This window comes from Saccopteryx bilineata, chromosome 10 (genome assembly GCF_036850765.1).
Source record: "Saccopteryx bilineata isolate mSacBil1 chromosome 10, mSacBil1_pri_phased_curated, whole genome shotgun sequence".
Classification (NCBI taxonomy): Eukaryota; Metazoa; Chordata; class Mammalia; order Chiroptera; family Emballonuridae; genus Saccopteryx; species Saccopteryx bilineata.
The window spans coordinates 44,966,781-44,980,676 of NC_089499.1; the positions used below are offsets into that span (position 1 = coordinate 44,966,781).

Sequence of the window (13,896 nt, forward strand, 5' to 3'; positions counted from 1 at the left end):
AAGTGCTGGGCTGGGCAGCTGCAATTTTAAATAAGGTGGTCATGGTAGGCCTCAGAATGAAGGTGAAGCCTGACAATGCCGAGCTGATGAGGGAACCCTGTGGGTATCTAGTTAGAACATGCATATAACATGAAGGGAACAGCATGTGCAAAGGTCCTGAGGAGGGGCATGTCCTACTTCTTCAAGAAACAGCAACCAGGCCAGTGAGGGAGACAGAAGTAGCAGGTGGGAAGGTCAGAGTGGTCAGGGCCAGACTTGTGCTTTTAGTGGGAATGAGATGGGCAGGGGCAGGAGGACAGCATGAAGGGGCAGGAGATTCCAGTTTTGTGGCCCTTGTGTTCCTCCTCTTTTGATAAGGCTTCCAGTGTTTGCTGGCGAGAGCTCTGGGGAGTAAGTGAGAACTTACTATAATACTTCAAACCTGGAAAATTAGATAGCTGCAAAGTGTGTGCACCTGTGTGACGGCAGGTATGTCTATCTGTGTTTCTCTATTCCTTGGCCTCGCTTGTCTCCTGGGCATTTCAGCCTTGTGTTTTACCGTACTTTCGTTCTTTCTCTATAGTGCTTTTACAATTATACATGATTTATTTTATTGAGTAAAGTAATTTTTAAATAATTTCTTTAAAAGTGATTTTGAACATATGTATAATAGGCTGTGAGGAGCAGTTCTCAAACATTTTGGTCCAGAACACCCTGACACTCTTATAAACACGAGAGCCCAAAGAGCTTTTGCTTAGCTGAGTCATAGCTGTCAGTATTTACCATATTCAAATTTTAAGTGAGAATTAAAAAGACATAGTAATTACGGCTTTTAATTTGGCAATGATCTGACCAAGTAATTACAAATTAACTATGATAAAATTCAGTTGCATGATAAAAGAACATTTTGTTTTTAAAAATAACTAATTGCTAAAGCAAAAAAATAGAGTGGGAAAAGCAGTATTGTTTTACATTCCTGTGAATATCTCTAAAGTCTGGCTTAATGGAAAGACAGCTGGATTTTCATATCTGCTTCGGGATTTGGTTGCGATATGTTTTTTGTTTTTTTTATGGAAGTATATAGGAAAGTCCAGCCTTACACAAATAGTTGGAAAAGGGAGGAGTTTTTAAATAATCTTTTCAGTTAATTGTGGATATTTTCTGATACCACACTAAAACTTAATAAATGATAGTTCCTTAAAGGTTATTTGCAGCATGGAATCTGAAACCATTATCAATGAACTTTCAGTACTTAGTCACATGTGGGTATTTATGTGTTTAGAAGACATACAATAAAATCTATTACAGCTAAAGTACAAACTCAGAAAACAATAATGTAAGTCAGATGACCAGTTACCTAATTACAAATTCATTTTTTAATTAAGTTTTTTTTTTTAGATTTTGTTTATTCATTTTTAAAGAGAGAGGAGAGAAGAGAGAGAGAGAGAGAGAAAGGGGGGAGGAGCAGGAAGCATCAACTCCCATATGTGCCTTGACCAGGCAACCCTGGGGTTTCAAACTGGCGACCTCAGTGTTCCAGGTTGGCGCTTTATCCACTGCGCCTCCACAGGTCAAGTCAAATTCATTTTTTTAATACTAGTTCACGAAAATGGTTTGCATCTATAATGTTGTTAGCTTTTCCCATGCTTGTCTGTTCTGTCATAGCAGTACTACGGACAATAATGAATCTGTTGCATGAAACTTGCTCTTTAGAAAGTTACATGTAAATTATACCTCATCTTCTTTCCAACTTATATTTCTTTTTCTGCAGTGTGTTGTGAGCTTTGCGTTGACCGGAAGTCCTAAGACATCTGTTTTAAGTTATTCCCTATGAAGAAATGTAGCAGAGGAGGTCATTTACTTAACTTTTTAAAGTCAAAGAACACTAATTTTGGTGAGAATGACTGCCTTCCCCACCATGAGTTCACTTATAACTCTTCATTTTAATTCTGGGAATATCCTTAAAGTATGTCTGATAAGATCTGTGGCTCCATCGTTATTGTACTTTATGTTCTTATCAGCTGCACAAACCAAACTGGCTAACGGGGCCAGACTGGTCTTGTTACTGAGAGAAGCTGCTTGGTGTTGAGTCCTTGGGCAGGCAGTGTGTATGTGAAGGTGACTGCGACAAGGGGACACAGCTACGAGGCCTCAGTCCTTCTTGCCAGGCAGGCGACAGCCCTCTTGTTGCCCAGTCTTCTGATTTGTCAAGAAGAGGTATATTGATTTTTATGTTAAATCTTACCGTTTTTCAACATCAGCTCAGTTTTTCAAAAACATGTTTCCAGAAATAAAACCTGTAGGGAACACGTTTGCCCAGGGCCCACAGTGGGCTCCCTCTGGTCTAGACTTTGGACTCATTTCTTTTTTTCACTTTGAACAAGTAGAATTTGGACTATGGTCTGAAGGCTCCTTATGACAAAACTAGGTAATTTAGGTAAAGGGCAATGGTAAGATTGGAAAGGGGGGTGCTAGCATCATAAAGACTTTATATTTCTTTAAATATTACTTGCCCTGGCCAGTTGGCTCAGTGGTAGAGCATCAGCCCAGTGTGTGGATGTCCCGGGTTCAATTCCCAATCAGGGCACACAGGAGAAGCGACCATCTGCTTCTCCACCCCTCCCCCTCTTGCTTCTCTCTCTCCCTTTCCCCCCCCCCCTTCCTCTCCTGTAGCCATGGCTCAGTTGGAGTGAGTTGGCCCAAGGTGCTGAGGATGGCTCCATGGCCTCCTCCTCAGGTGCTAAGAAGAGCTCAGTTGCTGAGCAACAGAGCAATGCCCCAGATGGACAGAACATCGCCCCCTAGTGGGCTTGCTAGGTGGATCCTGGTCAGGGCACATGAGGAAGTCTGTCTCTGCCTCCGTTCCTCTCACTGAATATAAAAAAAAAAAATCTTCCCCTGCTTCCCACAGGCCTTGGTGGAGGGGGGCAGATTTTCTGATTCTTTTATGACACTGGGTTAGTATCTCAGCCCCCAGGCTTGGCTCTGGCTGGTTAATAAAACCCACCTAAAGAAATTCTGAGACAAGGTGGCGTGGAGACCTTTTGGTGTTTACTCTGTGTGCCTTTTGAATTTGGTGTCATGTGACTGTATTACTTATTCACTAAATAAAGTATAGAAGTACATATGGGTTCCAGGCTCTCATGCCAGCTGTTCTGAATCAGAGTCTGCCGGAGTGGGGAAGAAGGAGTTTATAAATTTGTACTATTTTAATGCTTCCCAACTGATTTTAATGCATAGTCAGGTTTGGGAACTACTGTCCCCTAGCATATAGTAGGTATTCAGTAACATCTATTCAAAAGAGGAATGGCACTTAGCCTGATGCCTTGTACTTAGCAGTTGTTCAGTAAATATTGGCTGAGGAAATTAAAAGAAATGTTTAGTTTACATTCCACCCCTACATCCTTCTTGGCAGAGGGTACAGCATCTGCTCCTCCCAGGCTCCTGCTCTGGGGTGGATGGGCTGCTTCTTACCTGGACCACCAGCATGGCCTCACTGCCCGGGTTTCTGCATCCAGCTTGCTTTCTTCTGATCCTTTCAGCACACTTCAGCCCAAGTGATGTTTTTTCCTTCGTTCAAATCTGTTCATGTCTTTCAGTGGTTCCCTGTTCCCTGCATTAAAATTTTACTGTGAAGAGTCCTTTAGGGCCCATGATGATCTGGTCTGACCCTTCCTCTCCTAGCTCATCTCACTCGGCAGCTAGATGCTGAAGCTAACCATGTGCCTGGCACTGCTGGGGAGACCATGGGGACAAAAAAAGTGCGCACACCTTCCCATGACCTCCCACAGACCCACTCATCAGTCCCTGAGGACAGTATACTCTTAATTTTTGTCTCTCTTGCCCATAGTGTTCCTTCCTCTTAGAATACCCTTTCCACATCCCTCTTTTATTTATCCATAGAGGCCAACTCTCCCAGGGGCCCCGTAAATAATAAATTGTCACTCCATCTCTTAATACTTTGTACCTACCTTTAGTATAAGGCCTACCATCAGAGACTCCATCTGTTAGTTGTTGTCTTTCTTCTCCTGGACTCTGAGCCCTTGAGGACAAAGACTTGCCTTACTCTCCTTAGTATCTCCAGCTCTGAGCACTGTCTGACCATGTTAGTCATTAACATATTTGGTGGATAAAATTGAAATAAGAATGAAGGCTTTTTTGTGTGCTCCAAGAAGGCTAATCAAGGTGCTACTTTGTTAACTATGATTTGTAAAGGGCTCTGCCACACAGTGGTAGCTAGTCCCCTGAAAAATGTCCTGCTTGGATTTTCCAAAGTTATGAGGATGTTTTAATGACATATAATGATTTCTGTTATATATGTTATTCTAACTATAAGTGATACTAAGATCTTATTAAATGTTAACAGTTGGCTTTTTGCTGACCATTCTAACTGAACAATTTAAGAGAAGAATCAGAGAATCGCATTGCAGTTGGTGGGGCTTATAAGATGACACTCTAGAGTATTTATAGTAGCTTGATGTGAAATACTGTATTCCCCAGATGGAGGTAGAGCCTCAAGGGAGATTCAGAGTGCTGTGAAGTGGGATGTTTTGGAACAAGCAGTAATTTTGAAGTGAAAGGACAAAATAGATGATGTCAGAATAAAACTAAGCCAAGATGGAAGCACCATTTAGAATCACGTAGTGTGTTTTGCCAGATCTGAGACCATCCAGTTAGGCTGGATAAAGAATTGAAATAATGTATGGACCTTACAGAAACAACCAAGCTGGATAAGAATATATGAGTCAGGAGAGAAAAATTGAAGCAACAGATCAATGTTGCGCGCGCTCTCTCTCTCTCTCTCTCTCTCTCTCTCTTCCTCTATCCTTTTTCTCTTTGTCTCTAAAATCAATATAAAAATTAACAAAAAATTTTTCATTTTTATTTATAGATTTAATCCCCTAGAATTCTAGAAAAGATTCATAAAATATTGCAATTAAAGTCAGGGTAAACAAGAGTAGAAGAACTAATGTTAAATAAAGACAGACAGTAGTCACAACAGAACGCAGGCTCACAATGGCTATTACAAGTGATGCCAAAAGTTAATTCTAACTTGTCTCAAGAATTAAGAGAAACATGGTGAGTATATTGTTCTTGTTATCTGAATTGAAGAATTTGTTAGTAGAAGTGTACTTTTTCCTATGCCTGAATGAGAAGAAAGAATTTATCAAATGGACCCTTAGATAAAGGATGCTAAATAACCTAATGGGCACAACTTATAATTGCTTTACAAAAAAGTAAAAAGAGATTCTTTATGTGGCCATCTGGTCTTTCCAACTGAATAAATGCCATGAGCTAAATGTTACACCCCAGGGCTAGGAAGTTTGCCTCTAAGAGTGAAAGAAATATTCATCAAGCTATATGGCTTTCTGGATGTCATTTGATAAAGGGATAGGGATACTAAATGAATAGCTAGTTAGTATATCCTGTAGACCAAAGGGTTTTTGTTTTGTTTTAACTGCAGGGATGATGTGTTATTGTACAGTGAAATAAGTTTAGTGAGTTGCTGTTAGCATTTTTTTAAATGCAAGTTAATAGACCAGAACAGACTACATCACACACAGTAAAAGTCAAGTTTTAATTTCATTTGTGTTTTAGGTCACTGATATACCGTGTAGTTATTGCAGGTAAGTACAAAAGCCACTGCTTTTGACTTGTCTCTCACGAGAATAGTAGTTGGTAGGCGCTGGCCATTCCAGGCTGATATAGAGCATATATAGAGAATAAAAGAATGAGTCTCTGGGAAAACCCGAGATAAGATCCTCAGACCAGAGCAAGAGTCACTGTGCCTTTAAATTGTGCTAATTTAGGAACCTGTGATTAGACTCAGTATTGTGGACTAGGAAACATACTTTCTTGGTTTTATTTTTTTTTTTTTGTTTGCCTTCAGTACCTCACAGTGCTCTTTTTGAAAACCCTGGTCTTGGCTATAATGAAAGGGAAATCAGAGAAGGAATGGAATAGCCTGGTCCCACAGAGGGGCATGCTGCCCTGGTGGTCAGACTTGGTCATGCAGACTGTGACTTTTCATTAAGAGACCCTTTCCATTGAAGCCACAGATTAGGAATGGCTCCTCCAGATCTTGCTTCTTCTCCGAGCAGGCAATACCTTTACCTGCAGGTACTGCTTTCTTAGGGAAAATTTTAAAAATATATATTATTGTCCTGTTTCATGAATTGTGTTTGGAGCAGATCATCAGGGCTATCTTTGAAAATAGATGATAGGAGGCTGCCAGGGTATTGCCCAGCTCTGGGAGTTCAGTGCAGCAGCTTTGCGTGATGATGAGACCCTTCACATTTTGGAGAGAAAAACCCCTCTTCCCCCTAAATTTGGACATGTATATATAGCTACACCTTCGGAAAAAGAGTTCTGGGAGGACCAACTATAACAACTCTTAGCAACGGTATGGGAAACAAGCTGGGGAGAAAGAGTTAGCTTCTCATGTTGATTCCAAGTCTTGGAAGCAACAATAGAATGGGTTAAAAACATGTATTTTCATACCAAAAAAAAAAGTTTGTCAAAGAGGTTAAAAATAATTTAGAAACAAAGAAGCTGCTTGTAGAGGGACCCTAACCATTTATCTCTCGTTTCAGATGACAGTCATGTCCCTTTCCAGGGACTTCAAGGACGACTTTCACAGTGACACAGTGCTCTCCATTTTAAACGAGCAGCGTATCCGAGGCATTTTATGTGATGTCACTATTATTGTGGAAGACACCAAATTTAAAGCCCACAGCAATGTCCTGGCTGCTTCAAGCCTTTATTTCAAAAATATCTTCTGGAGCCATACAATCTGCATTTCCAGCCATGTGCTGGAGCTGGATGATCTCAAAGCCGAAGTGTTTACAGAAATCCTCAATTATATCTACAGCTCCACAGTCGTTGTCAAGAGACAGGAAACAGTCACCGATCTTGCAGCTGCAGGAAAAAAGCTGGGAATATCCTTCCTAGAAGACCTGACTGATCGCAACTTCTCAAATTCCCCAGTTCCCTATGTATTCTGCATTACTGAGAAGGGAGTGGTTAAAGAAGAAAAAAATGAAAAAAGGCATGAAGAACCAGCCATCACTAATGGGCCAAGGATCACAAATGCATTTTCCATCATTGAAACAGAAAATAGTAATAACATGTTTTCTCCACTGGACTTGAGGGCAAGTTTCAAAAAGGTCTCTGACTCCATGAGATCGGCCAGCCTTTGCCTAGAGAGGACTGACGTCTGTCATGAGGCGGAGCCTGTCCGTACCCTGGCGGAGCACTCTTACGCGGTTTCTTCCATGGCCGAGGCTTACCGAAGTCAGCCTGTGAGTGAATGTGCTAGCAGCTCGCCTGGTAAAACAGGCAAAGAAAATGGTGAAGCTCCTGCCGCAAAACCGAAAACATGCCGGAAGCCAAAGACACTCTCCATACCCCAGGATTCAGAACCAACCCCAGAAAAGCTACCACCCCCTCCAGTAGCCAACGTAGAGGTTAATCAAGAAAGGAGTCCACAGCCAGCTGCAGTTCTTTCTGGTTCAAAATCTCCCAACAATGAAGGAGATGCCTGTCTTCCCAAGGAAGATGAAAATAAATCTTCTGACGCTCCTGGGCCACCAGCAGCGGAGGTCCCACCTCTCATTTACAATTGTAGCTCTTGCTCCAAATCCTTTGACAGTAGCACTTTGCTCAGTGCCCACATGCAGCTGCACAAGCCAACCCAGGAGCCTTTGGTGTGCAAGTACTGCAACAAACAATTCAGCACGCTGAACAGATTGGATCGGCATGAGCAGATCTGTATGCGGTCTAGTCACATGCCCATTCCAGGAGGAAATCAGCGCTTTTTGGAAAACTATCCCACCATCGGACAAAACGGAGCTTCCTTCACAGATCCAGAATCTTTATTACCTGGAAATAGGATTGGTGAATTTTCCAGTACCGGAAGTACCTTGCCAGAAATGGAACACCTGGTTAAATTTGTTAATGGGCAAATGCTCTACAGTTGTGCTGTATGCAAGCGTAGTTATGTGACTTTGTCTAGCCTCCGCAGACATGCAAATGTTCATTCATGGAGAAGAACGTATCCTTGCCATTACTGCAACAAAGTATTTGCATTGGCTGAGTACAGGACAAGGCATGAAGTTTGGCATACAGGAGAAAGGCGGTATCAGTGCATTTTCTGCCTTGAAACTTTCATGACCTACTATATACTCAAAAACCATCAGAAGTCTTTCCATGCCATAGATCATAGGCTTTCCATCAGTAAAAAAACGGCAAATGGAGGTTTGAAGCCTAGTGTCTATCCATATAAACTTTATAGGTTACTGCCTATGAAATGCAAGAGGGCTCCCTATAAGAGCTACCGAAATTCTTCCTATGAAAATGCTCGAGAAAACAGTCAGATGAATGAGTCTGCACCCGGTCCCTATGTTATTCAGAATCCACGCAGCTCTGAATTACCTACTCTGAATTTCCAAGACAGTGCAAACACCTTGACCAGCGGTCCAGCTGTCCCAATGGAGACATCCACATATCAGGACAGACCCACTTCTGCCAACATCCAAAACACAGAGGGGACCAAATGGGGAGAGGAGACATTGAAAGTTGATCTTGACAATAACTTTTATTCAACGGAGGTGTCAGTTTCTTCCACTGAAAACGCCGTCAGTTCTGACCTCCCAGCTGGGGACATGCCTGCTTTGTCTTTGAGTAATGGCAGTGAGAACTCAGCCTCTGTGATCAGCTACAGTGGCTCAGCACCCTCAGTCATTGTGCACAGTAGCCAGTTTTCGTCAGTGATCATGCACAGCACTGCTGTGGCCGCCATGTCCAGCAACAACCACAAGGCCCCTTTGGACCAGGCTGAGAGTCAGACCATGAAAGATGACAGCAAACCTGAGCCAGACAAAGCGGGGAAAGTTGTCAGCAGACCCAAAAGCATTAAGGAGAAAAAGAAAACCACCCCATGTAGCAGGGGAGAAACACCAGAGGAATCAAGATACGATGCTGATCCTGGGGGGTCGTTGAGCAAAACCACAAATGTCATTAAAGAAACCAGTAAAATTGAAACCTACATTGCAAAGCCTGCTCTCCCTGGAACTTCCACCAACAGCAACGTCGCGCCCCTTTGCCAAATAACAGTCAAAATTGGGAATGAAGCCATTGTGAAGAGGCATATCCTAGGATCTAAATTGTTCTATAAAAGAGGGAGGAGACCCAAGTATCAAACGCAGGAGGAGACTTTGCCACAAGAGAGCGACCTGGAAACCAATGGAGACAGCCCGCTTGGGCTTTGCCAATCCGAATGTGTGGAGATGAGTGAAATGTTCGATGATGCAAGTGACCAGGATTCCACAGACAAACCATGGCGCCCTTACTACAACTACAAACCCAAAAAGAAATCCAGGCAGTTGAGAAAAATGAAGAAAGGCAACTGGAGGAAAGAGCATGAGAACCGAAGCCCGAGCAACAAGTATAAATACCCGGCTGAACTAGACTGCGCTGTGGGGAAGGCTCCCCAGGAGAAGGCCTTTGAGGAAGAAGAAAATAAAGAGATGCCCAAGTTGCAGTGTGAACTCTGTGATGGAGACAAGGCATTGGGAGCTGCAAACCAAGGCAGGCCGCACCGGCACCTCACAGCCCGGCCGTACACCTGCGAGCTCTGTGCCAAGCAGTTCCAGAGCCCCTCCACACTCAAGATGCACATGCGCTGCCACACTGGGGAGAAGCCCTACCAGTGCAAGACCTGTGGACGCTGCTTTTCAGTGCAAGGAAACCTCCAGAAACACGAGCGCATCCACCTGGGTGTCAAGGAGTTCATCTGCCAGTATTGCAACAAGGCGTTCACGCTGAATGAGACCCTCAAAATCCACGAGAGGATCCACACTGGCGAGAAGCGCTACCACTGTCAGTTCTGCTTCCAGAGTTTTTTGTACCTCTCCACGAAAAGGAATCATGAGCAGAGGCACATCCGGGAGCACAACGGGAAGGGCTTCGCCTGCTTCCAGTGCCCCAAAATTTGCAAAACAGCGGCCGCCCTTGGAATGCACCAGAAGAAACACTTATTCAAAAGCCCAAGCCAGCAAGAGAAAGCCGAAGGTGACCTGTACCACGAAAACTCAGATGTCCTGGAGAACCCACACTTCGTGGATTCAGAAGACAGTGACCAAAAGGATAATGTACAAACCGTTGTTGGAAATGTCCTTTAAATGGCGATGCTTAGAAAAAAGGAAATCTTCAATAATATAAGTTGGTGGGGTTTTTTTTTTAGTTAGCTGTTTTGTTTTTTTGTTTTGTAAATTTAGTTTTGCTTTGTTTATGTAACAGTCATGAAGGAGTGAATTGTAAAAAAGAAAATTTCATTTGTGAGAATTCCAGGAAAAGGATCCTAATATCTACTTTGGGTTTTAGCATTAACGTCTTGCAAAGTGCGCAAAAATACAGTAGCTGACTCCGCCAATATCCCAAGTGTCTTGTGAAAGTTTATCAAGCTCTTAGCTGTGGTATTTCTGCCAGTGGGGAAAAAAGTTTAATTTTAGCCTAATTTAAAACTTTCTGGTAAGTACTAATAAGAACTGGCTGCTAAACTGTCTTTAGTCACTGGAGAAATTAAGGGTCAGACATCATGAAAATGTCATCTTCATAAGTAAAAGGTAAATGAGCTATGACAGTCATTCCCATTCAGCTTCTGCACTATTGAAAATTGTTTAAATTTAATGGCTACATATTAAATACTTAAAATATAGCTAAAAATATGTGTGAAATGAGTAACCTAAGTAGGACATTCATATTATTAGAACTACTTTTCTGCAACACAAACCTTGTAAAATACATATATAAATCACTATAACTTTTAACTGTCCATGTCCCCTGTAGAGAATTATAATGATGAGCAATAGATCTGCAGATAATGAGGACTGATGTGAAAATCAGTAGGAAGTGTTCTGAATATGACGTAAGAACATGTGTATGCTTTAGGTGGAATGCTGTTCTCTTGAAGTTATGGCTGAGCTGTTACTAGAACTGGTGTATTCAAGCCACAGAAAACATAGGTCATGCCTTATCTATGGAGGAAAGCCTTCCCAGAATTTCCCTGTGATTACCTGTGCTGTGCGTTCCTTTGCAATGGCCTCACCTCACAAAATGAAGAAGGGTCAAATTCTTCTGAAACTCCCTGCAGTCTTCCATCCATCACAGGCCATAAATGTGTGTAGGTCTATTCCAGACAAACTTAACCAGTCTCAAGGGTTCAAGTAAAACCTGACACCTCCCATTCTACTAAAGGTGTGTCTAGGAAAGTTAACACAAGGCTCGCATAACGTGATGAATGCCCAGGAACAGAAAGCCCAATCCCTGCAATGATTAGTTTTTCTGGTAATTATGCAGCCCACAAATACATACTAGTGTAAAACAAAAAAGACAACCTGCCACACCAGTTACGGACTTGAGTGGGTAACAGTAAGTGATAACCATCCTTGCCTCAAACAATAGCTTTGTTTGAGGGTGGGTAGGGAGATAGATTTGGAGTGATAAGGTTCCCACACTTATGTGACTCAGAAGTATATCCACAAGTCAGCTGTCTTGTCATGTTTGCAGACATCTAGACCCCTTGCTAAAAAAAATCCCACTTAAGTTTTTTTGATGTTCTTTTATGCTGACCCTTGCCAACATTGCCCTCAGAGTCTAATTGCCCTATAGGATATTCCATCATCTGGACTAGGTTCCTGGGAAGCTGGAATTCATGATTTTTCTTAAACTGCCTAATAGGAGAGTAAACATTCCTATCCTTTGATCACCAGTATGAGCAGAATCCGGAAACCGGTTCAAGGGTGACCTGCAGCCATCTCCGTTTATGGGATTTGATAGATGGAGACCCAAGGTTATCCAGGGTTGCAAGGTTACCATTTTGAAGAAGTAACTCAAAGGACTCTAGTTTCTCTCTCCAGATGTTGTGATGTCTCCATGAAGAAGACTTAATACAGATTTGAGTGGGCAAGAAAGCATTTAAAGACCCAGAAGGGACATGATTAAAAGCTGACATTTTAATACTGAAGTACTTTGTTGTTAAGTAACCCCAATATTGTATCGGCATTTATCTTTTGTTCATCTATTTTCACTTACATACAGCATTATGGAATAGAGAAAAATGGGAAAATGCAGGCGAAATTAACTTTATTTTATACATTGTATATATGTATACCTACACTATTTGTTGGGTTTTGTTGAAGAGATAGTCACTAAGGGCTTATGAAAATCATTTTTGAATTGATAATTAGAATATTGAATAAGCAATCCTGTGATTTAATTTGTTTTATTTCAATTAGGATTATGAATCAAGAAAAATTGTGTATTTTAGTCATTTTGATTTGAGGCCACTCCAAATATAAAATTATTACATGTAGTGATGTCTCCCAGCCCTTACATGTGGATATTTTTAAAGTGGACTTGTATGCTGATAATTCTAGACCAAAGTAAATATGGCAGAATATTTATACATGAAAAAATAATTTTGCAGATATTTTCTATAATTGTATTATTCATTTAAAATGTTGACAGCTTGTGTTAGTTTCAGGGAGGGGTGTATATTTTGATAAAAAAAATACTTGACTTTGTAATTCTGTATATTCTATACAATTTATAGCAGAGCCGTTTTAAGACAGCCTTGTCACATTTTTTTGTTAATTGTGAAAACTTTATTATGAGTGATGTTTAAGTATGCATTGAGTATATAACGACCAACTAGAAATAAAGTAAGTGTAAACAGTGAACATACTGTATGCTGTACAAGATATATTGTGATTTGCTGTTTGAGCATCTGTATTTTGGTTAGAAGATATTAAATGCAGATGTTAAGGGTTGGAAAAAGTCTAATTTTATTTTTAAAAATAATGACTATAAATTTGGTTTTGCTTGATTAAAATAGCTTGTTCCTATGTTAAGTCTCTTTTTAAATGGTTTAATGTTAACTCTTTTGTGCAACCAAGCAGCTGTTTTCATCGGTGTGAGTCACAGCATTGTTTCACATAATATTTGTTCACTACATTTCTGTTTCCTCACTTGTTTACATGCTGTGGTACCTACTTAGATGCTTATGACATTTTAAAAAATCAGCAGAGGCCCTGGCCGGTTGGCTCAGTGGTAGAGCGTTGGCCTGGCGTGCAGAAGTCCAGGGTTCGATTCCCGGCCAGGGCACACAGGAGAAGCGTCCATCTGCTTCTCCACCCCTCCCCCTCTCCTTCCTCTCTGTCTCTCTCTAACCCTCCTGCAGCCGAGGCTCCATTGGAGCAAAGATGGCCCGGGCACTGGGGATGGCTCCTTGGCCTCTGCCCCAGGCGCTAGAGTGGCTCTGGTCGCAATAGAGCGATGCCCCGGAGGGGCCGAGCATCGCCCCCTGGTGGGCATGCCGGGTGGATCCCGGTCGGGCGCATGCCAGAGTCTGTCTGACTGTCTCTCCCCGTTTCCAGCTTTAGAAAAATCAGAATTAGAGAAGTTGAAGTCTTCTGGTAATTTAGTGCTTTGGACAGGCCTGGTCCTATCTGCTGTATTCATCCACAGGAAACATACTACACTTAGGGAGTACCAGGCACTTGACAGTGGTCCTTCCCTGACAACATTGGGAAATAGATGTCATTCTCTACATTTTATAGTGACTTTGAGAAGAGCCTAGAGCCGGACAGAATCAGGAACCCAACCTAGGGCTGCTGAGCACCAAAGCCCACATTTCATTCCTTCTCAACACCTAAGAAAAGTGCTTAATCTGAACAGGAAGAGGAGAGGAAAGACATGATAAAGTAATTCAGATGGTAGTTGTTACAATGACAGCTTCAAGGAGGCTATGTTAGGCTCGTTCCCCGGATTCCTCACTAATCTACTTCCTGAGGTCTCAATACTTTAGGCATTTGGCTTTTCTTTTATCTTAGGATATTAACCTATAAAATCAATTAT

At 41.8% G+C, this 13,896-nt stretch overlaps 1 protein-coding gene across 1 annotated transcript in view; it reads left to right on the plus strand.

Annotated features, from left to right (window-relative positions):
* Positions 1–12,884, plus strand: part of ZBTB38 (zinc finger and BTB domain containing 38) — a 73,239-nt gene extending 60,355 nt beyond the window's left edge. The window contains exon 4 of the mRNA XM_066244906.1: positions 6,573–12,884. Within this exon, the coding sequence (XP_066101003.1) occupies positions 6,573–10,160 (3,588 nt within the window). The 3' untranslated portion in view covers positions 10,161–12,884. The remainder of the gene's footprint in view (positions 1–6,572) is intronic.
* The last annotated feature ends 1,012 nt before the right edge of the window (positions 12,885–13,896 follow it).